A 24,780-nucleotide genomic window follows, 5' to 3' on the forward strand; every position below is an offset into this window, starting at 1 on the left:
GCCTGTGATACCTCACACCTCCTTTTCAAGTTTATATGAGTTTTGGTGTTAAACTATCTCTGTAATCTCCTCTCTCCTCTAATAGAATGGAACTTCTTCAAGGATAAATATTGTGTTTATCTTTGTATGCTCACTGCAAGTACTACCATATTTTGTGTAGAGTAGGCACAGTATTAATTTGGGGGGTATATTAACCTACGAAAGAAACTATCTTCTGTTTTCAGATTATTTCCTCTTCTGTTCCCAGTCTGTTGAATTTATTTCACAATACAATAGCATATAGTAGGTATTGGACAAATTGCATAGTTTGAATTGTTCCGAAATTAAAATATATTTGAAGGTATGATTGATATCTGGATTTTTTTGTGTGTTCCAAGGGAAATTCAGAGTCCTAATATCACAGCCACCATGTTGCTCAAGCCCAGAAACCACCATTCATAGAAACTTCACTGTGAATGGCACCTTTGGGAAGCATGTGTGGCCATTTACTGCAGCTGTGCCTAAAATCACTGCAAGATATGGAAATATGAATAGGAAAATTTCTGGTGATAAATGCTGGATAGGTTCTAGCTTGCTCTTGAAGATGAGCACCACATAGAGATATTATTAATATTAGTTGGTTCAGTCCTTTCATTGAACATGCATTTATTAAATCTCCAAAGTGTGCCAGTAAGTAAGAGAGAAAACCACTGGGATATCTGGGGAAAGAACATTGCAGGTAGAGGGAATAGTGAGTGAAAAAACTCTGAACCAGGAGCCATTGTTCCTCTGATGTATTACAGGAACAGTAAGAGAGGGTGGGGAGGAACCTGTGCTGATCATAGCAAGCTGTGTAGGCCAGTGTAAGGGTTCTCGAATCAGCTGTAGAATAACAATCCGATTTCCATTTTACCAAGATCACTCAGACTACCGTTTTGAGAATACTCTCTAGACAGAAGTATGAGGACTATTTAGGAGGTTATTGCTGTCATCCAGGGTGATGTGGTGGCTTGAGACAGAATGGTATCAGTAGAGTTCAGATGATTCTGGACACATTTCTATGATCAAATGTCATCTTCCAAGGACAACCACTTTAATGCAAATGCTGTTTTCTAGTTGTTTTATAAAAAAGATTTTTATTTGATTTTGAACATTTTTAAAGCTACATATGAATGATTTTTTTCTAAAGAGAATTGTATCATAACACCTATTACAGATTGTTTTAGCTCTTTAGTTGCATTGATCTTGAGTGAATTATTATAATCTTTTAGTAAAAAATGCCAGTCACAATTAATCTAGGGAGTTTATATATAGAATTTTTACAAAGCAGGATTTGAGCCTATGGCTTAAGGCCAGCTTACATTTTTATGGATTTCTACATTGCAGACAGCTTTTTAAATCCAGGAATTAATGAAAGATTGGTCTTCACAAGCTTGTCATATTGAAATGTTGGTAAAAATCTACTAAGTACTTTAAATGGTTCGGTGAGAGAATTGTCCAGAGAAGAAATGGTATTACTCTGATGTTGAAACAGTTCAATACAAAGCAATTGCTGTTTCCCTTTTCCCACTTTAGCCCATGAGGAGATTTTATGCTCTTTGTGTCTGGATCTCTAGAGAATGCTTCCTTATTTTATATCATCTGTTTTTCCCTACTCAAATTACTTTAAAAAATAATTTCTCATCTCATTTTTTTCATTTCTTTCTCCCTGTAATTTGTGATAATTAAGATGATGGTAAGCTTGGGTAAGACAAATTACAACCAAAGAAATAAAGTGTAGTAGCAACAGTACACACATGAGAACAAAATAAATTTTACTTACGCTGTTCTTTTTTTATTTGTAATTGGACTCAGTTATCAAATCATAGAATGTGTTTGCTGTATATGAAAAAGAAGTGGTTTCTCAGAAACCTATTGTTCCCTGTGAAGGATAAAACTTTTACATTTCCTTATTTTAATGACTTTTAGAAAGTAAACTGATATTCAATGAATGTCTTATTTATATACATGTATCTATCTATACACATATATGTAAACTAGTCATTATGCCCCATAATTAGGGAAGACAATGCTGTTATAGATAGCTGGTCGCTTATAGGGCAAGAAAGGGCACACACGCATGCACGCACGCACGCACACACGCACACACACACACACATCCCAGGAGTGTCTGGTGACCATCAGGTGATGGTCAGGCAGTTTTTAACTGTTTCTCTAAAGTAATAATTGTTCACAGGTGGCATGAGGGAAAGCTGGCTCCTAATAGATAGAAAACACCTGAAAGTGATGCTCAGCACCTTCCTGATAAGATCTCAGGAGTTGTGCGAGTGGGGAGAAGTAACACATCACCCCGGAAGTATGCCAACCTATAAAACCCCAAGTCAGAACTCAAGCCTCACACTTGCCTTTCAAGTCACCCACTTAGCCCTCTCCCAAGTGTACTTTCCTGCCTTTTATTACTGTTCTAAAGCTTTTTACTAAACTGTCACTTCTGCTCTAAAACATGCCTCGGTATCTCCTTCTGCCTTATCCCCCTCTGTCGAATTCATTCTTCTCAGGAGGCAAGAACTGAGGTTGCCGTAGACCCATACGGATTTGCCACAATGCCAGATGCAAATGATTACCAGAAGAGCTCAGCCTGCTAGCTAATCCCAGATGTCATCAGAGTCCAGAGTATGGTGAAAAACGTTTATTTTGTTTTTCCCATAAGACACTGATTCTCAAAGTGTGGACACTGAACTGGCAGCATCAGCATCACCAGGGAACTTGTTAAAAATGCAAATCTCAGGCGCTATCTCAAACCCACTGAATCTGAAATTCTGCGGATGGTGCCTTGCTCTCTATTTTAAAGTCCTCCAGGTCATTTTGATGTGCTCTAAAGCTAGAGACTAATGAAAAAGGTAACCTTGCAGGCCCTGTAGAATTCATCAGTGTAGACAGACTCTCCAAAGTGCCTGCCTTAATCGAGTTTCTCTTTCCTTTAGTCCTGGCTCTACCTTGTAGTATACCTGCACTACCTGAGCCTCATTAGCTGTTCCTACTCACTGAAACTTGGGGCTTGTCTCAGTCTTGATGGGCTTAACAGTAATTCTTCAGGGAAGAGCACCTATCTTTCTTGCCATATTTATTACTTCTGCTAGCAGCGATTCAATGCCTTATTGTACAAATAGTTCAGTTCCCAGTAGTGATGAAGATGAGAGGACTGAGATCCACATTCTGTCACATGTGCTAAAAGTGGGGTGACCATATTGGGACAATTCTGATTTCCACCCTTGCTTCAGCATAATTAATACTCCCTTTTACTCTTCTAGGTGCTCTAATTTAGTTGGTAAATTATATTACAGTGAACCTAAATCATAAGCAATCCTAACATTGTTGGAAACTGGTCTAAGAAGGCATCACTAAGAAGGAAATGTTTTGGGCATAAAAATGAAAGCTATCTTTTCACAATAGGTAGGCCAGACAGAACTGGAGATTGAGATGGGACAAACTTAGAGGCTGAGAGATCTTAGTGGCTGCAAGTTCCAGACAAAGATGGGAAGCAGTAGGTTCCACTATGGGAAGCCCAATTAATAATTTGAAGGGGCTAGTGTCTGGTGGAAGCGGTAATAGATAAAGCTGTTGGGAGAGGGGTGATGTGAGGTAAAGTCTTCCCGAAGGGCAAGTGAAAATTTTGTTTCTTGTTGTTGCCCCAATAACGTATCACTTTAGGTTCTTTGAGTAGTTCTTAGGAAGAAACCTACTGTTCTTTGTTTCCCTGTACAAATAGTTCCCTGTACAAACACAAGTTCTATGTATTGGAAATGTGTATTGCTCTATTTTCCATCAGTTCTCGGCTATATTTCAATGTAATGTAGCAGAATAATAATTTACTTTCACTTTTGTTTGAAATATTCAAATTCAGTTTAAAAAATACCAGCCAGATGATTCACATTCCATAATATTCTGTGCCTTTATCACGTAGCAGAATACTAACGTGGGACTATTGAGATTTGTGGCCTGTCGAGAACAGAATAGAGGAAAATATCCAGATACCTAACTGATATGTTGTGATATTGTTTTTCTGAATATTAATATGGTGAATGAATTTTGCAGTTATAAAATTATCATATCGGAATTTTTTTCTGTCACCATTTACCCTACTAAAAATTATATGTTCCATGTAGTTTTTGGAAATTGTTTACAAAGCACATGTTGCATGGCAAAGCTAATTTAAAGCATAAAGAAATATTAATAAATGATGATAAAAATAGTTAATTTGATTTTACAAAATTAATGATATTTCCTTTTTTGTTGTTGAACAGCAAAGATGCATTTGGCATTGCTAAAGCTTCAAAGGCTTTGCTCTGGACATTGCTTGTAAAGGGACCCCTTGTTATGGGTATCATTACTTAATTGTTACATTTTTCTAACTATTAATATAAATTACATTTCAGAGTTAATAGCTGCCTGTAAAGGAAAAGAACAATTAATAATTCCCTACATTATCCTTTGTTTGAATACTACATAATGTATTTATTAATGCATTTGCTTAGTTAAATGTTATGTTTTGAATACAAGTAGTAATTAATATTGTGTTTTAACTTAAAAATGTAATAACTATAACTGACTGAAGGAAGGGGTTAGCCTGGCAACCTTTATGAAGCTATTTATGAGGAGATAATAATATTTCATTATGCCACAGATTATCTGATTCTTATTTTACTGTTATATAAAAAAGCACCATATATTTAAATTTCATTTCATATCTGTATCTGTAGAGTTAGCATATATAAGTATTTCATAAGTACTGTGTATCTTATTTATAAATGTAACTTATTTATAATTGTTTGCTTAATTTTCTAACCCAAGAATTAATGTTTATTTGTTTTGGGAGATAAGAAAGGCACAGAATGTTAGGTGACAAACTAAGAAAGTGATGTGAAACTTCTTGTAGAAATAGATGAGTGATCTCCAAGTCCTAGTCTTAAAATTTTGTCACTTGCTTTTGAAAAAAACAGAAAGTCTTTATAATCATAGGCTTACCTTTACTCCACATTGTTTACTAACTGAAGTTTAGAAATACTTAAATGCAAGCAGTGGCATTTATTTATTTATGAATGAATGAATGAATGAATGACAGGGTCTCCCTCTGTCGCCCAGGCTGAAGTGCAGTGGCGCAATCTCGGCTCACTGCAACCTCCGCCTCCTAGGTTCAAGCAATTCTCCTGCCTCGGACACCCTAGTAGCTGGGACTACAGGCACCCACCACTGTGCCCGGCTAATTTTTGTATTTTTAATAGAGACTGGCTTTCACCATGTTGGCCAAGCTGGTCTCGAACTCCAGACCTCTGGTGATCCACCTGCCTTGGCCTCCCAAAGTGCTGGGATTACAGGCGTGAGCCACTGCGTCCAGCCAGCTATGGTTTATTATAAATCCTTAAAATAGAGGTATTTCTTTTTTATTTAAGAAATAGTCTTTTGCATTAGAAGACAATTTGTAATATTCATTAAATAAGCAGTAAATAATGGGCTCTTTAGCCACCAGAGAGCATTTAGCATTTTTATTTTGTTTGTTTTTATCTTTCCCTTTTATTTTAGGTTCACGTACAGGTTACACATGCATGGTACACGTGTGGGATACACGTGCAGATTTGCTATGTAGGTAAATTGTGTGTCACAAGGGCTTGGTGGACAGATTATTTCATCACTCTAGTAATAAGTATAGTACCCAAGGGGCAGTTTTTTGATCTCCCCGCCACCGCCAACTTCCACCCTCAAGTAGCTCCTTGTGTCCGTTGTTCCCTTTTTGTGTCCACGTGTACTCAATGTTTAGCTCCCACTTATAAGTGAGAACATGGTGGTGTTTGGTTTTCTGTTCCTGTGTTAGTTTGCTTCAGATTATGGCCTCCAGCTCCACCCAGGTCACTGCAGAGGACATGATCTCATTCTTTTTTGTGGCTGCATACTATTCCATGGTGTGTGTACCACATTTTCTTTATCCAGTCTACCATTGATGAGCATTTAGGTTAATTCCATGTCTTTGCTATTGTGAATACTGTTAACAATGAACATATACATGCATGTGTCTATGATAGAACGAATTCTGTTATTTTGCATATGTACACAATAATGGGATTGCTGTGTAAAATGGTAATTCTGTTTTAAGTTCTTTGAGAAATCAGCATACTGCTTTCCACAGAAGCTGAACTAGTTTACATTCCCACCAGTAGTGTATAAGCCTTCCCTATTCTCTGCAACCTTGCCAGCATTTGTTATTTTTTGACTTTTTAATAATAGCCATTCTGACTGGTGTGAGATGGTATCTCATTGTGGTTTTGATTTGCGTTTCTCTAATGATTAGGGATATTGAGCATTTTTTCACATGCTTGTTGGCTGTGTATATGTCTTCTTGACATTTTCAAAGTTTTATGTTTTTGTGTGCAACTCAGAACTTAATCATTTTTATAACTATTTTTAGTACTTTTAAATTTTTGAACTTTAAACAAACATGAAACCTCAAACAGGAAGAGATAATAATTATACCACAACTTGAAAAACCTGGCAACTATATGGATGGCTTCAGCATATGTTTGTCATCCTTTAATTTGGTTTTTATTTGAATATCCATATCAGATAAGGCTTAGTTAGCATTACTACCGTTACTGTTCAATCTCTATTTAAAAAGTGACCTGTTGTCTCTGTCTGTATATTTATGACATTAAAATTGGGCCTAACTTTTGTTTTCTTTACCCTCACAATATGTTTCTGGGATAGCATTATATAATAATTTTTGAGGTACAGTTCAAAGAGTTCTGTGACTCTGCAGTAATTCTAACCTTATAAAGCTAACCTGAAAGTAATCTCACAAATCTGAACTTGTTAATATTTATTCCATAATTATTATTAAATCTAATTGAGTAAATTAATGCTTAACCTACCTTCCTATGTTTATCAGTAATTTAATATTAAATATGAGAAATGCATATTTGTCAATATGAATATACCTGTTTGTACATACGCATCAGAGACAGGAGCTGTTTTAATGTAATAACAATGGAAATCAGCTCAACTCATATTTGTAATATAGCTTTAAATTTATTCATCCTATATCTTGCTGAATAGTCTATAGACGATTTCTTTTTAAGAAAAAAAAAGTTTAAGTTAGCAAATAGAAACCTTGAAATGTTCCATAATTAAGCAAAAGGCATATAAATAATCTCTAAATAATGAGTATGTTATTAAATCTTAGCTTCAAATCACCTTTACCACTGTACTTATTTTTCTTTAATAACAGCTTCATTGTTTCATGGGATTTTCTGAGTTGAAGCTCACTGGTTTTTATACTTTTCAGGTCAGTTTCTTCTGGAAGAAGCTCGTCTCATAGAAGCAGCTGAGATGGCAAAAAAAGCAGCTGAACTAGACAGCACAGAGTTTGATGTTGTCTTCAATGCTGCCCACATGCTCAGGTTAGTTTTTGCTGCTGTGCCTCAAAGCCTAGGCTTTGAGAAGGTAATTAATTATATGAATTTTCCTATCATACCACCTTATTCCACATTCTCAATGTGAATCAATCATGCTGCTTAACTATGTAAAAAATTAGAAATATTGTATTCATTATAGGTTATTCAAGCTTATCCAGCCGGTGACCCATGGGCCACATGTGACCCAGGACAGCTTTGAATGCATTCCAATGCAAATTCATAAACTTTCTTTAAACATTATTGTAAGGTGTTTTGCTTTTTCTTTCTTTTTTTTTTTAAGCTCATCAGCTATTATTAGTGTTACTGTATTTTATGTGTGGCCCCAAGACAATTCTTCTTCTTCCAGTGTGGCCCAGGGAAGCCAAAAGATTGGACTCCCCTGGTCTATGTGCACCACGTGTAGGGCATATGAATTTTTAGGACTTTCTGAAAATTACTGCAACCTCCTTTCCCTTCCCTCTAAAAATTACTAGTCATAAAATACAAAAAGGAAACTGCAAAAATGAATATAATACATGTCTAATTAAATGTCTCCAAATCAAAACATTATGTCAGTAAACTGCATCTCAATATTTGTGTTTTTATGTTAATTATATTGACTGTGGCATGTGGATACATTTTAATGTTTAATAGTGGAGAGGATTATCAAATACAAGTATACTTAAGGCCCATGAAATTCTCAAAATAGCCCTGTAATCAACACTATTGCTTTGTCGTGAAACAATACATTTTTTTTAACTTTTAATTCTTCTGTTTTGAGAAGACTATTACAAAGGCTAATTACAATGAGAGCAAAAAAACTAAAATATAACGCCAGATTATCAGGTTTTTTTGTGTGTGAATATAAAAAAAGTCAGTACATTCATAAATGGTTCTTTAGATTAAAGGAGGATTTTTTAACTGTTTTTAATCAAATGATTTACATCGTTGTTTAAAAAACATTATTTGTCATGTTAGTTTTATATATATATGTACATATAACTCCACCCATATTCTTACTCGAATATCACTTCATTAAATCCCTACCTAAATGCTTCATTATATGACTTCTGTACTGTGGTCTCTGTGCTTGGCTTCCAGGGATAGATTTGTAATTACGTAGATTACTCTTACAAGAGAAGAATAATAACAGAGAAGTTGGTTCACAATTGGATGGTTTTAAAATGAGGACATTTGAAAAAAGTAGAAGGACTATTTTTTTAGCTTTTAAGATGATTGTAGATTCACCTGTAGTTATAAAAAATAATACAGAGACATTTTAGTTGAATGTCCTCATTCAACATTAATGTTAGCATCCCTAAAGTACTTGTTTTGTGATGAACTCAAGAAAGCTGACACCTACAAAGGGAAATCAGGATTCAATTGACTATTGGTATATTTATAAAATAAACTGTAACCAATCTGCAAGAGCCTTCAATGCAAAGATAATTTTTAAAAGACACCTCAATTTGTGTGACAAGGTTAGGTACTATTACAGAGATAAGGACTTTTTGTTCCTCATGAATAAAACACTGCTTTCAGCCACAATAAACAATTTGCAAGAATGGGAAAGCACAAATACACACAGGCAAATTCATCTTGATAATAACAGATACTTTTATCAACAAGGCATTTTGCTACATATTAAATCCATGTCTGAAATTCAAAGTCTACCAATAGAAACCCATTATAAGTGTATTACAAAATAAAGTCCTTGTTAAAGACATCACTTATGATTTTTTCTTAGTTGCCTTAGTGCTAGAAACCAGTGGAAAGTTTTTGTTATATACTGGCAGTGAGGAAATCTTTAGGATTTATTTTCAGAACCTCCTCTCCAGCTTTCTCCGGTCTTCTGCGTCATTAAGTTGCAGTCAGTCGGTGCCCTCCTATATTGACTGCAAGAGTGACCACAGCAGCCTGACTTTCTTCTAATCAACTGGATGGCAGTCTTCATGAATGTTTTTACTTAGCTTTTCTGTTTTTCACCTCTGTCAAATTCAAGCATTTCTGGAGTGCTTGCTGTCAAGCTGAATACCAGTCTGTTTTCTAATCAGTTGAGAACATTCAGGGCTTTGTTTGCCTAAAGGAGTAAGAAAGGTTATTGGTTTCCCCTTGAATATACTTTTGTCAAAATGGTTAGTTATCAAAATTTTGCTTATTTAATGTTACATGTAAATTTTCTCCTGGGTGCGATGCCACATAGTTCTAAATTAAGTTTGATATTCTTTTATCAGGAACTATGTTCTTTTGAGAGATATTTAGGAGACAAAATTGACAGGGTTTAGTGACCATTTGGGTGTGAGAGAGACTGGGTGTCTCCTGGTTGTGTCTCACTTGGTTCGCTGGATAAGTGGTTTACCCACTATCCCAAATCAGCAATTTAGGGAAAGTTATAGTTCAAGAAAAGGTTTGAACATACTGATTTAACTTCCCTTTTCTTGGCAAATTTTCAATGTAATGACCAAAAGAATCTATAAATGGGGGGAGAGGGAGCGAGAGCTGCTCATTACAAATGTAGCAAAAAGAAAAAAGTTGTCATTCCATCTGAATGAGATTAGATTGGAAGAAGTGAGATCCTGAGGCCAGCCATCAAGGGGCAAATCTTTATCTTACTGAGAACTTCAAGAGGTTTGAAATTTGAGAAGTTTCCAATAGACCCATTCCAGCTACCAGAAATGGACAAAGATCTTTCTCTGTAGAATAAGCTAATATAAAGTTTTGAAATATATTATTCAATTTGGCAGTTCGGATAAGAATGCCAACTCAGAGGTATCAAAATAAAGGGCCTCAGTGAGGCAGGTTAACATTAAAAACATAAAAGCCTCTTAGAGGGTCTCTAAATTCCTGTCATCAAAGTGCTTCACAAGAACACTCTGTGGTGGAAGTAGTATTAATGTCATTCAGCAAGTTTGCTTGGCCCTTTGTTTTAGAGACCACAGTAGGATTACACTTTCCTGCCTTCCTTGAAGCTGAAGTCCTGCATGCCTCTTTTTTGTCAATGAATGTGTGTGAATGTGATGTATGGCACTTTTGAGCCAAAGCTCTAAGACTCAGTGCTTTTCCCTTCTCTGACTTAGAAATTGTGGAAACGTAGATCCCTAAGTGACGAAAGAAAGACAAACCTCCCTCCTCACCTGCGTTGGATAGGTTCAATGAGTGAGAAGTAAACTTTGTTGTCTTAATTCAGTGAGACTTAGAAGGTGTTTATTCCCAAAGTATAACCTAACTTAGCTGATACAAAATATGTCTGTGCAAAGAAATAGGTAAGTAGAAAGAGGAACATTATAATGTTGGGAAAAGATTACTAAGAGATTAATAGGGTCTCTGAATGTATAACAACAGTGGAGGTAGTATACAATTAATGGGCTAATAATTTAAGTAGAAGCTATAAATATTTCCCCAGAAATTGATGCAAAATACTAAAAACATGAAAATGGTGACTGAATAAAAGATTGGAGGATAGATTGGGAACTCACATGCATAATTATAAGTAATTAGACTTGTAATTATATGTATATTTGTATAGTTCTACATACTATATATGCTCATAATTATATATGTGTATATAATTATATGTCATTTATATATAGTATACATAATGTGATAGTTTTATTTATGTATAAATATGCATATATAATTACATACTGTATATTTATGCATGTAGTTTTATATAGCATATATGCTATATATAATTTTATTTGTGTATATGTAAATGTTAATAAGAACAGAAATTTCTGAAAAAGAGCATAGAGTAGATAAAGAATTATCCAGAAATAGAGAAAATTTCCAAAATAGGATGATCTTCATTCATCATAATGAAGGCAAAATCAATGAGAATGGTTTGTTTCTAAGCTGTTTTCATGTAGAGACCAGCTTTTAGTTGTGTACTAAAGAATCATTCTTGCTAGTTTGTGCAGCAACAAGATTTTTTAAAGAGTGTTCTATAACCTGCAGACTCTACCAGTGGGGTTGGGAGCTCTACTCTACACAGCTAGGAATAATTCCCAACCACCCAGAATTCCCTTGGGCTCAGCAGCTTTTACAGTTCAGGAGCTGTGCCACCATCACCCACAAGGAACCCAGCAGAGTGTGCATCACATTTATTAGAAGATGATTCTCCTGGGCCTAGCTGCTTCCCATTATGCTTACCTCTGAATTCCATTCTCTTGAGATTGCATCTGATAAGTGGAAACTGAGTCCTGTGCTAAACATAAGTTAGAAGATCAGTGAATTTCTGGCTTCTGCCTTGCTTGAGAATGTGGGATCCTTGTTCTGGCTGATTACCAAATGTATTCATAGGGAAGGTGATCACAGATGTTGAGTGGCCTCTCATAAAGAATGTTGACAATACATGGTGACATTTTTAGTACTTCAAACAAAATGAAAAGTTACTAGATGCTTCCAGATGAGAGCATAAAAAAGCAGATCGGTTATCATTAAAGGAAAATAAAGGAATTTAAAATGCTAGAACACAGTAGAGTTATATCTATAGCATTATGAGAAGAAACTATTGAATCATTTATTCTATTAGAAACATTTTCTGTGAATGGATTTATTCAGCTTTTCCGAAGAACTGGAAGCTGGAGAGTACATGAAGGTATTTGATATCTGAGAGGAAATATAGAGGCACTAAAAACAAACTTTACGTGGTTTACAGCATTCATAGGCTCTAGTGGAAGGGGTGTGTGTGTGTGTGTGTGTGTGTGTGTGTGTGTGTGTGTGTTTAATCTACTTACAGGGTAAGGGATAAAAGTAGCATTTGTTCAAACATCTTCTGTCTGCCTGGCACTACACTTTGCATTTTATGTCTGTCACTCTATTACCTCTGACTGTACATCTGTGAAGTAAACGTTATAATCTTCCCATCTTATAGATGAGCATACTGAGACTCAAAGTCAGTACTCTTCTCTGTGTTTACCATTGGTAAAGCAGGGGTTAAAGCTTAATGTAGTATGATACTGTTTTTACTTTGCCACATTGGCTCCCTCATATTTTACACCTGACTGATGGCTTACATGCTATGATTCTTGACTTTATTGATAGAGAAAACAATTTACAGAGTAACAGATTGTGAAATGTGTAAATAAATGCTCAGTAATGAGGGCTTTCCAATATTATTAAATTATACTTTTATAATAAATTTTATAAAGTAGACAGAGTCATTGGAGAGAGAACTCCAACTTTATATTCTCAAAGAGATATTACATTTTTAGAAGTATCATCATGATTTAATCTCGGATGTGGGTCACGCATGCAGCTGAGACGCGTGCACTTTCCTTTTTTCTAGGCCTAAGGGTGGAAACTATCACTGTTCCCCAAAGGTAGTAAAAATAGCAAAACTCTACCATACCAACTGGTTCTAATTTCTTCCCTAATTTCTAGAGAGCAGAGTGAATATATGAGAAAGAATCATTATCTTTTAATTTTTATATTCAAGTCACAGATATGTAATCAATATATTGAAAACATAAAATTTAGAAATGCTAACTTCTTTATACATTCTACTGGAAGTCACATAAAATTTAAATTCTTAAATGAGAAAAAAAAAACAGAATCAAATTGTTTTCACAAATCAGATTGTGTGTGCTCACATGTGTGTGTATCTTGGGGATATGTGTATATATTTCCAACACCCTCTGGACCATACAGTTTCTTCCTTAACACTTCCAAACTTACCAAAACCACGCGAAAGTCACTGGATTTTTCAATTATAAGTTATATTTTACTTCCAATTTACAATCACAAGGCTCTTATTTCAACCATGCTGTAATGGACCATAGGGTCTTCAGAGCAAAGTGGGGTGGCAGATGAGGTTGAAGGTGGGCGTCTTTCAACCCTGTGCCTTTCCAGTATTAATGTGCAAGTGAACACCTGGGGATGTTGTTAAAATGCATGCTATGATTTAGTAGGTTGGGGTAGTACTTGTGATTTTACGCTTCTAGCAAATCCCAGGAGAAGCTTAGAACGTTGATTCTTGGACCACCACTACAGGCAAGTTCTATCCTGCCGTTTCTCTTTCACCCATCGCAATTCCTTCTCCTCATCCAAACATTACACCTTGAACCTAAGTGGTAATTTACTACATGTGAATATAACAGTTGACATTGCCGATACACATACCCTCTCTTTTAATTTTTCCTACTGCACATAATTATATAATCTTTCTAGATATGGGTTTAACTCTGCCCTTAGCAGCCCCTGAACAGTTTGAGGCCGTGAAAGAAGAGTCTTAAACTGTCATGGGGCATCAAGGAATTTCTCAGAGGGACTTTTTTAAAAATTATATTGTCAGCGTAGTTTTTTCTTCTTATTGCTACATTTTTTCTTTACTGCTCTAGTCTTTTCCTTTAAAATTCAGAAGCCATTTTCGGTGTCTTGACAGAGAAGTTTTCATCTAAGAAGGCTTAATGGTCATAAACAATTTATTGTAGAAGTTTCATTGCAAGGACCTTTTCTGCTCCATTGTTTTTACATATGTATGACTCTGGTTTCACTATTTTAAGATCTTCTGTACATTTTTATGTCTTTGATTATTTCAGTTCTACTTCTGTTCCTACTGTATAACGTATCAACTAGAATTAAAATTTAGTGCTGCTTTGAGTAACTTAAAACTAAGCATCAGAGCCTGGCGAGAATCCAGGAAAACCCAGCTATTTTCCTCTGTTTTTATGTTACATGAACAACAGTCTCTCTCCAGTTAAAAAAAAAAAATGCTTATAAGCTATTCTTGAAAATAATTACCCAGACTTTACTGAAATATTATCTTTTGTATGTATCCGTGGTTTTTATATTAATTTTTAATTCAAATTGACAATTCACAACTATTAATAATTGTAGTTAGAGAGTTTTACTTCTAAATGCCACTAGTTTTTATTATTTATATTTCTAAAGAAGAAATTTTAAATTTAGCAATTTTATAATTCTCACAGAATACATAAAAATGTGGTTAATTGTAAGTGGTTCTTTTAATCAGATTCGCTTCAGACATTTCATAGGGTATATTAAGTTGTTATTCTATTACATATTTGATTCCCAACTTTCTCTTTACATCTTTCTTTATAAGACTATTGGGCCATAAACATGTGTTCCAAAACATACTTTTCTAAAATAACACCAGGGAGTGGAATTAGATATAAGAAATATATATATTTAACAGATGCAAATTTTATAGTCCCATGTACAAAAATGGAATTCTGCAGTACGCAAATGATGAAATTTGTTTATGAGTTTTGTTATTGCCTGTTTGCTTTCGATCTGAGAGTATATTTTCACTGATGGCAAAAAAACAAAACCAACCAACAAAACAAAAAACCCCGAATCTAAAGACTTAAAATATAGGCAGCTCACTCCAGTGATTTCTTGGGAATTCAGGGTTTACTTCCTAGTCCGGTTCACAAATACTATGTGGACTTTTTTCTTCTTCCTTACCTTTCCTGGCCCTGAGAGACCAGAGGTAATGTGAAGAGTGGGAGGTCCCAACAGCTATGATAGGTAGGAGTTGGTAATGAGAAAGGAGCCTCCGTCTGAGTCTCCAGTTGTTGTCTATTGTTGGCATAGGGATGAAATGTTTAATGCTCTAGATATGTGACATAACAATGTTGACTCCTAGGGTGGCATGTTAAATGGAGCAAGTTGCCCATCTGGATCCATTGTGGGTTCCTGGTATGAATGATTTTTCCTTCTCACCACCTCATTCCTGGCTTTGTAAAGTGTGTTTTGGTCAGAATGCAAAGTTGTTTACATCTGGCCAGCAAGATTTCTTGCAGAGCCACTGCTTTCCTCTTCACCCACCTTCAAAGCCTTCTCTTAATACTTGGACACTTGGGAAAAGTTCCCACTATATCTAATTGTGAGCTTTTAAAAATGAGATATTTCAGGAAGTAAGAAAGTGAGTATCTGGCACTGTTTTTGCATTATCCTCATTTTTAAAATGTGGTTAATAATAATAATTGCTTCATGGTGGTATTGTAACTGGTAAATGAAATAATCAATTCCTGGATAGAGGATTTAGAAATTTTCCGTCCCAAAAAAGAAATAGGGAAGGAAGAAGGGATACGAGTATGCAGGAAGTGTTATTTTATCATCTGCTTTAATAGTCTTGGGAATCTGAGTCCTGCGATCAGTCCCTAACAATCTTATGGTTGAAGTTCTTGACAATATTTAGTAGAATCTCTAAGCAACTGGCAGAATACTGCTAAATTCTTTACTTTTCAAATATTGATTAATGATTCAATCATCTCTACAATTAAGATTTATTAAGTGCTCCCAGGATGCTGTGTGCAGAGCCGTGTATGAAATACAGCAAACACTGTAAAATGGACATTGGACACTTCCTCATGAATTATTCTCTTTTGTCTAGAGAATAAAATGAGGATATAAATGAGCATTCCATGGGTGCAACTGACGTATTCTTTTCCCTACAGTTTTCCATGTTCTGCCATAAACACATGCTGATTAGTAGTTTATAAAGACCATTTAATATTAGAAGCAAGGTCCTAGAGTGAAAATTAATTTGCATAGTTGTATGACATATATAATAAATCCTAGTGGGTTTTTTTTCCCACCTCATCAGAATTTCATCAATTCCACTTCTAGCTTAAGAAATTAAGTTTTCTAACCTAGATATTTCCTTTGAGAACTAGAGCACTGAATAATACGAAGACTTTAAAAACTAATAACCATTTTGGGGGGCAGTAAAACCTTTTAAAAATTAAGTTTATTATTATTTTCAAGGCATTTTATCTGATGGATTCCCCAGTTTCTCTTTTGATCCTTATCTACCTCATGATTAAATGTCCGTAAAGATGAATATTAATAGTAGATATACTTTCCATGTTGGGCATCTATTGGTTGATCTCACTTCAAAGTAACTGACTTCTTTGTAGTATTAAGTTACTCCAATTTCCTACCTGCATGCCTTTTATTTTCCTCGGGAGAAAACCTTTCCAGGGCATGACCTAATGAATTCTGGTTCAGATTTCCAAATGAATCTGTACCAAATTGATTCTATAATTTGGTGGAGGGAACCTTTATTAAATACCCTAGTGAGGGAATTTTTACTGTTTCATACCAAACTAAAGTACTTCTCTTGACATATTGAAATTGAGCTTTAACATTTATGAGAATATAAATTGCAACAGCACATTGTAACATGTCATGGGTCCAGTAGAGCCTTAGGTCAAGGGTTTTTACTTTCTTTATAACCTCTATTAAAAATAGCAGTGTTTTTAATTATTTTTCATTGAAAAATTAGAAAAATATGTCCTACTCTCCAGAGAGATGTTATCTTCAATTATTTCCATAATTTATATGGTTGCATGGGGTATGTTTTTATAGTTTGTATTTGGCTTGACCAAAGTACAAATTCACTTTTATAGATACGGCTAGTTAACCTTATCTTTTAAAACTTGACTATGTTTTTCAATTGAGAAAGTTAATTTTTGTGTTCTCTTCATCCTTGTCCTGTCATCTTCTTGTCTCAATAGCTTCTTTACATCACAGCTTCAAGAGAACACCACTCCATTTTAACTGCAGGACCCCCAGCCATTTACTATTATTGTCACATCATAGTTATGCTATATACATCATCTGAAATTGAATTTGATATTTTCCTGTAGCATTTTTTCTGTACCCTTCAAATATTGTCACCAGATTCCAGCTCAACCTCCACAAGCTTCTTAGATCTTATTACCTGCCATCTTAGAAGGTCTTCTGAAGCAGCATGATATGATCAAAAAATATATTGTATATTAAGGAACGACTGGCTGGACTTCCTTAGAACCCTGCTTCTGGTAATGAGTTGGGTGAACCTAGGTCTTTTCTGTGAATCACAGGAATAGGCAGTGAACCAATCTATCTGCAAATTTCCGTGCACATCTTATTTGTACAAGTCAGTTGTGCTACTTAGAGGATTTGGCTGTGAGCAAAAGAAACTGACCGTAGCTATTTGAAGGCTATGGGAGCTACAGAATTCACTGTAGGCTGGAAGGCTTAAATCGGCAGGAAACAAGGTAGCCTCAGTGGCCCAGAAGTGAGATATACAAAAGCAGTTCTTTACAGGAAGAGTCTGGCTAGTAAATAGTCCCATTGCTTCTACCATCGCGAATGAATTCTGGCCATCCTTTCATCTTTCTGTCACTTAGGAATGAAAGTCCTAAGTAACAAGAACATCCATTTAGCTGAGGTTAAGTCATGTGCTATAACCCTGGTGTCCAAAGTCCAAGGGGAGACATAATCTGGACTTTTTATTTTTTCTGTTAACTACACACCGTGGAAAGTTCCCTCCATACTGGAAAGAAAGTGTCTTTCTAGACAGATGTGGAATTTTGAAAGTCCTGCAGATCTTTACTGTTTTCATAAAACAAAAGCAATAATTACTAATTTTGACAATTTATTTTTAAAACAGATTTTTCTGGGGTATCATGTTGATGCTGGAGAACCCCACCACTATAATATATTACCTAGTTTTGCATGGAAAAGTAGGATAACTTTTCTAATTCCTAATATGTAAATGTGAAATAACACCCGCTGAATAGATTATGTTAAGATACTATTTATAATGCCTTAAATACAATAACAAGTGCAATGCAAACACTCAATTTTTAAGTCTTTTTCTGCTTGGGCAATTTATTGTTTGGTGTGACCAGAATTTTTTTAAAAATTGACATTATTTTGCTGCACAGTGATCCTATTTGTAATTCTAAAATAAATGGTACAGTTTTATTTTATTTTTTCTTTTACAGACAGGCTAGCCTCAATGAAGCAGCCGAGAAGTATTATGATCTGGCAGCCAGGCTGAGGCCTAATGTAAGTACTTCCCTAATGAGAAACATTTTCAGAGGGATAGACTCAAAGCGTATGATAGGTGTAAGACATAGAAGCATCGTGATACTGGGTTTTTGTTGTTTTTTGTTTTGTTTTGTTTTGTTTTTTCTTTCTCCCTTTCCCTCTCTGATCTCTTATTTTGAATACCTACTGAACAGCTAATTCAACAGTAAAATCTGCCAGCCTCAAGCTTCTTTTTCTAGAGGTAGATTTGCTGTCTTCTAGCCTGTATAAAGCAATGTAAGATTTTTATCACTTGAACACCGGCTTTAGCATCACTCTAAATACTTTGTATTTGGATAACTTTTAAAATCAATTCCTTGAAGGTTTTTTTGGCTGTGGCATTAAATACCTATTATTTTTTTATTCTCATATATAGTCAGACCTCAAGCTGTATGCCTCTTTTCTATTCCACAGCCCTCATTTCTAATAACTGTGCTTTTCAACTTTATCAAGAATGTTTTTATTACAATTTTTCTCTGGGTAATCATGCGTCTATAAAGTAAGATAGATATAAATTAGATCTTTTCTATTGAAATAGAGTAACCATTTATAAGAAAATAAGAACTGGTTTTGCCTCGGTCTTCTAAGCACATTTTATTTGCGACACATCTCTGAACTCCAACAGATTGCTTTTATTTTCATATACTTTCTGCATCTCTCACCAGTGCTAAAATCTTCTACCCTGTTCTTCACATCAAGACCATCTATTGGGAAATGTAATTTTGAAACAGTAATGAAAGTGCACATGTGATGTGAGTGCAAATAATGGGATCAGTCTCATTTCTTTATAGTAACTCATCCATTGGGCAAGCATCTATAGAGTGCCTGCTTTGTGGTAGAATACAGAGATTTCGTATCTTAAAGGACCACACAGTGTAGCAGACAAGACTGAATACAATCAACTAATTGAAATACAGTGTGGTGATTCTTATACAGAGGTATATACAGTCTTCTGGGAGCACAAAAGAGGATTAATGTTCCCTGAAAGAGACCTATGTGGGAGGTAGCTATTTTTCTTTACAGGAGATTCATCCACTTGCAACCTTAGCCCTGAATCTCAACGCCTCCGAGTTTTATTTATAGGGGCAAAAAAATATATCTTTTTCTTAAGCATCCTAAGGCTCATGGCTGAGACCCCTAAAACAAAAGAGAGATTAACAATAGAAAAGCATACAAATGTAGTTAATATACATTTTACCTGATATGGGAGCCTTCAGAAATGATGACCCAGGAAAATGTTTTTTGTAGACATCATGCAGAAGTATGATTAGAAGACAAAAGGTTATGATCTCATGGTAATCAATTGGGAGGAACTTAGAAAGTCCTGTTTGTTCTTCTTCTCTTTTTCCCTGTGTATTCAGAGATAAAGTGTTAATGAGGATCTAATTACCTACTACAGGAGAGAAGGGAGGGAGAAAGTTATAAAATGACCCTCCTTCTTCTGCAGTTTTGTTTTTTGCAGCTTAAAATACTCAGTATTACAAGGAACCGTACTTTGGGTGGCTATTCTGAACCCTGTCACATTAATTATGAGACGTTTCAAGAATTGATAGGCAGTTTGCAACAGAAGAAAATAACTTAATAATCATATGTTAAGAACAATGACAGCTAAAATTTATTGAGCACTTCTTATTATGTGCCAAGCACTGTGCTAAGTACTTCATTCATTTCTCACAACAACCCACAGATACCTTTGTGATCCCTATTCTGTGGAAGGGCTGAGAAGTTAATAACTCACCCACTATCAAAACTAAATGGAATCACACTGTAACCCAGGCCACTGAATGCATAAGAGAAAGCTTGGTGGAAAAAAATGCAGCCATATCTTAGAGAGCAAAGGCAAGCCAGAAATTTGGAAAACCTAAATAATGATAGTCATTTTATTTATTCAGTAATATTTACAGAGTACCAGGTATTACTTCAGGCAGTGGCTATACAGCAGTGAACAAAATGGTTAGGAGCTCACAGTCTAGTCTGAGGAGAAGGAGCTAGTATGTCAGACAGTGATAAGTGCTTTGGAGAAAGCTGGAGCAGCACAAGTGGGTTAAGAGTTACAGCAGGGAACGGGGTGGCGTGCACTAGGCATGGTTTTGTAAATGCCCTAGTTGGGCATCTTTGTGTAGTATTTCTAGGAAAAGGGTTGAATTTGAAGTCTTATTACAACTTCATTAAAGGCAGAGATCAGAGTTTTTGTTTTTCTTTTTTTTAAATTGCCTTCACATTAATAGAATGCTGTGAATATACATAATGCATGATAGTTAAATGCAATTGTTGTTTGAGTACTAGTCACTTGAGTATCATGTTGATTTTTAGTCAAGTGTTTGGTCAAATGATCATCTTCAGCATGTTACAATGGATTCTTGAGAGAAGAGCTACCTGAGCTATCTGACCTGAACTAAAAAATGAAAGACACTCGGATATTACAAGACTTGAGTCTGATTTGTGAAATGGTTAATTTTAAAAGACTAACCAAATCATAAAATCAGTATTTAATCTCCAACTCAAAGCCCTTTTTTTCTGAACCCTCAAAATGTTTCTTCATAAACTCACTGCAGACTGCCTTTGAAAATATGTTTATTCAAATGATACTTTCCTTATCTGGCAACAGTACTTTTTAAATGGATGGGACAGAATAAAATGTTCATATTTAACAGTAAATAAATGATGTTACTATTGATGGATCAACAGATATGGTTTTTTCCTAATCTATTTTCAGAATTGTGTTTTGACTTACAGTATGTGGTCTAGGTGAGTAAAACACCACAGCACAGAGGAAACAGTGATAAAATACAAACCATAGCAATAATATAAATTTTTCCCGTCCAAGTACTAACCAGGCCCAACCCTGCTTAGCTTCCGAGATCAGACAAGATGATAATATAAATTTCTGTTCCGAAATGAAGAGACCTATTTAAACAATAACCGTGTAATGATTTATTAGCAATGACACATCTGATCTGAATTAAAGCATTCATTTAACATTTATCCTGTTCATAGCTGTTTATTACCTTTGTTCATAAAAAACATTCTTTGTTATTGCTCTGCTTTTAACTTAATTTGTTACCTGCCTATATGGTAGCATAGCAAACAGACTTCAACTCCAGTCTTCTATTTAAATAGTTCCATTATCTTTTCTAGTTTTCTCCCCTACACTGTAATCTAATCTTACTCTTACTTTTTCTTCTAAAGCATTTTCTTCTATTTTTTAAGTACCCCTGAGAGGGTAAAAATCTGTAGTTGTATGTGGGAGATTCTGTGAATGTTTCTGCAATGTTCATGTCAGGTCACTACTATACAAAGTAAAATATGAAGCTGCAACCTTCATTACAGTCACATTAAAAAGCTTGCTGATTGTCTGTGGGATATTCTTTCTTAATAAAATACCTATTCCATTTCTTCAATATGTCCTATGATGAATTTCTTTATTTTTTTCTATGATATGAAAGCCATATTTTCCACATAATTTACTTTGAAATTGTTAAATGTATTTTTGCATCATTTTATATACAAAGAATTCCAGTGATCAAATACTAAAATAATGAAAGATGTCTAAATTAACAGGCACAAAATAAGTTTTATATTCTGCTACTGTCTCTTTATCAGAGATGTTTAATACCTTGTCGTTTACCAAAATACATAGTTAGAGAAGTCTATTTATTACAAAATGATACCATTACCATTTTAAAATTTTATTTACTTGATTTTTGGGGCTGATTGTCCTAAAATTAAACCTTATAATACATTAAAACACGTTTCTATAATAGGAAAACTCGTTATCGAAGTTGTCATTTTAGGTTTTTTTAGTTTTAATTTTTTTTTGGTTTTAAATAAATTGACTTCTCTTTGGAGGTTACTTTAAATAGACAACAGTCTTCTCTGTCTTCTCTCTCACTAATGGGCATGAAAAAATGCTGACTCTCAAAGACTAGAGGGGATATTAAATGAAACTGCTTTGTTCTTCCTGTGGGAATTAAGCCAAATTCTGCATTAACTGATGGATTTTTAAAAAATGGTTAATGTGAAGAATGGGAAATTTGCATAGTACAAAGTCACCTGCTTTTACTTGGCTTTTAGTAAACTCTAGAGTTAGAAGAGGGTAATTAGCAATGATAGATCTGTACATCTTGTATTTTGGGGAATGTAATTGTTTTTAGTATGAATTTATTCAACTTATTTTTTATCAAGTTCCAGCTTTATGTAAGACTATGCCAAATGCAGTAGGATTTGAAAGTTATGAAAAATTAACCTTGTCCTTAATAAATGTACAATCTAATGTGGGGAGGGAGTAGAGGAGAGAACACCGGAATCTCAATCCTCAAACATCAGGGCAGTAAATAATGGCATCTAATAAGTGCTTTGTGAGACACATGAGCTAGGTGTAAGCAAAGCGCACAGGAGAGAGAAATGACATTCAGCTGGATTGAGCTGAAGAGGCACTGAGTCACAGTTGACAAGCTAAAAGAAGGTTGAAATGATAGGATGCTTATAAGTAAGGATTTTAGCAAGAACAAGGAGAGAATTCTGGCAGGGAGAACTATACACATGAACTAGGGCAAAGGGAGGGTACGGAAAGGAAGGGTATAGGGGAAGATAGAAATGGAAACTGGCATAAAACTACATGAAAGGTGGTGGATACCATACTAAAGATGTGGAGTTTGTATTTTAAAATGTTATTAAGCAAAGTGACATACTGAAAATAGTAATTTAGGATGGCCATTTATATGATGAAATGAAAAATGTCGATTGTGTTTGAGGAAATAGAGTTGGGAGATACAGCCTTGGGAAAACTAAATAAAAGGTCATGGTAATAGTATAGGCATAAGGTAGTGAAACTAAAGTACAGAAATTGAGAGGAATGGAAAAGAACATAAAGATAAATTAAGCGATAGATTATTTCAAAAGATGTGAATAAGATAATTAGTTGGCCACCATATATGTTCCCAAATTTTGATTTTAGGTAACCTGGAAGAAAAGAAATACCACAAATATAAAAAATTGTAATCAGAGGGCTTTATTTATTCTAAGAACAAAATGTTTAGACTGAGCAAATTCTGAGTGAGAGAATTTGCTTACTCTAATATTCTCATGGGGCATTCCTATCAAGGAAGGAGTTAGAAGAAAGGCCATAGTTAGGGATAGAGATTTGGGAGTCATTTGCAAAAAGGAAATGGTACCAAATAAATGGGTAACATCAACAATGGAGGGAATATACAAAAGAGAAGAGAATCAATTTCAGGCATTTGGGAACTTCTACATTTCAAATTTAGAATAAGGAAGGCAGCCAAGACAGTGACAGGGCATAGAAAGCAAAGTTGATGAGCAGGGAACACTGCTGTAAAAAGGTAAAGAAAAACAAGGACAGAAAAAGTCCATCGACTTCCGAGAGTAAGGATATTTGTGCCCTTTGAGAGTGCAGTTTCACATAAGTGATGTGAGCAGTTAAGGAAATGGAGAATTGGAAGTGGGTGGTGTAAGACTTATGCAGTAATGATGTTTGGAAATAAATATTTGAATTTATTACAAATTAAAGATAGATGTTGAGATGTTTGTGTCTGTGTGTTAAATAGGATACTAAAAATGTGTGTGTGCATGTGAATATGAGACTGAAAATGTGTCCAAGGTGAGGGGAGGTGCAAAGGAAATATCAGAGATATTTAAGGATTGCTTCCTCCCCAGTGACTGAAGAAGATAAAGGAGACTGTGAAGATACAGAGGGGAAAACAAAACTAGAAATAGAGGGGAGGTAACTTTAGGTAGTAAATTATTTAAGTTATGCTTATTTGGTTATCTGCTAATCCTGTGGGGGAAGAAAGGATAGAATTTTATGTTAAAGACTCAGGGACAACTGCATGTTCTGAGGAGCACAGTAGGTAATATTTGATGCAGGCCTGTACTATCTACATGGAATAAATAAGTACCAATAAGGAGACATTTTTTTGATGATCACTGGTAGATTACTTCTAGTTTGGACTCAGCTCTCTGATTTATATGCTAACTGTTATATTTGCATTTTTCATTTCTAATATTTAGAATATTTTATAAATATTCCATGTGTATTTAGTATATGTGAATTAAAAGGAGAATATCTTTCAAGGATTATGTTATCAATAGAGAACTTCACATATGCATTGTATCTTTCCCAGGTACTTAGAACATAAATTATTTCAGAGCATTATTATAAAATCAAAGCCAGTGTTATCCATTTGGGCTCTTTAGCAATGATTATATGTCAAAAGATTAAACTGAGAAACATGGGAAGAGAAAAATCAAATAAATGAGCTTATTGACAAAAAGCAGCTGTGTTATGCGGTAGTCCACATATTCTGTAATGTATTACTTTCAATTTGACTATCGTTTTTGTAGTGAGTATGGTGGTAGGGGAATGACTGTGGAGTGGAAATAACCACTAAGACTGAGCTCTGGGGGAAAAGATTAATTATTTAATTGAGCTATTATTAATTGAAAGGATATAAAATTTCCCACCTATATATGTATGTTCTAATGGGAAAGATATTGTTCAACCCTAATTAGA

General features: G+C 34.9%; 1 protein-coding gene across 4 annotated transcripts in view; it reads left to right on the top strand.

Moving 5' to 3' along the window:
- Positions 1-24,780, top strand: part of TMTC2 (transmembrane O-mannosyltransferase targeting cadherins 2) — a 458,517-nt gene that overhangs the window by 365,022 nt on the left and 68,715 nt on the right. For all 4 annotated transcript variants that reach the window (XM_054443193.2, XM_063646526.1, XM_063646525.1 and 1 more), the window contains 2 exons: positions 7,313-7,427; positions 18,164-18,227. In XM_054443193.2, the coding sequence (XP_054299168.1) occupies positions 7,313-7,427; positions 18,164-18,227 (179 nt within the window). The remainder of the gene's footprint in view (positions 1-7,312; positions 7,428-18,163; positions 18,228-24,780) is intronic.

This window comes from Pongo pygmaeus, chromosome 10, assembly GCF_028885625.2.
Source record: "Pongo pygmaeus isolate AG05252 chromosome 10, NHGRI_mPonPyg2-v2.0_pri, whole genome shotgun sequence".
Lineage (NCBI taxonomy): Eukaryota > Metazoa > Chordata > Mammalia > Primates > Hominidae > Pongo > Pongo pygmaeus.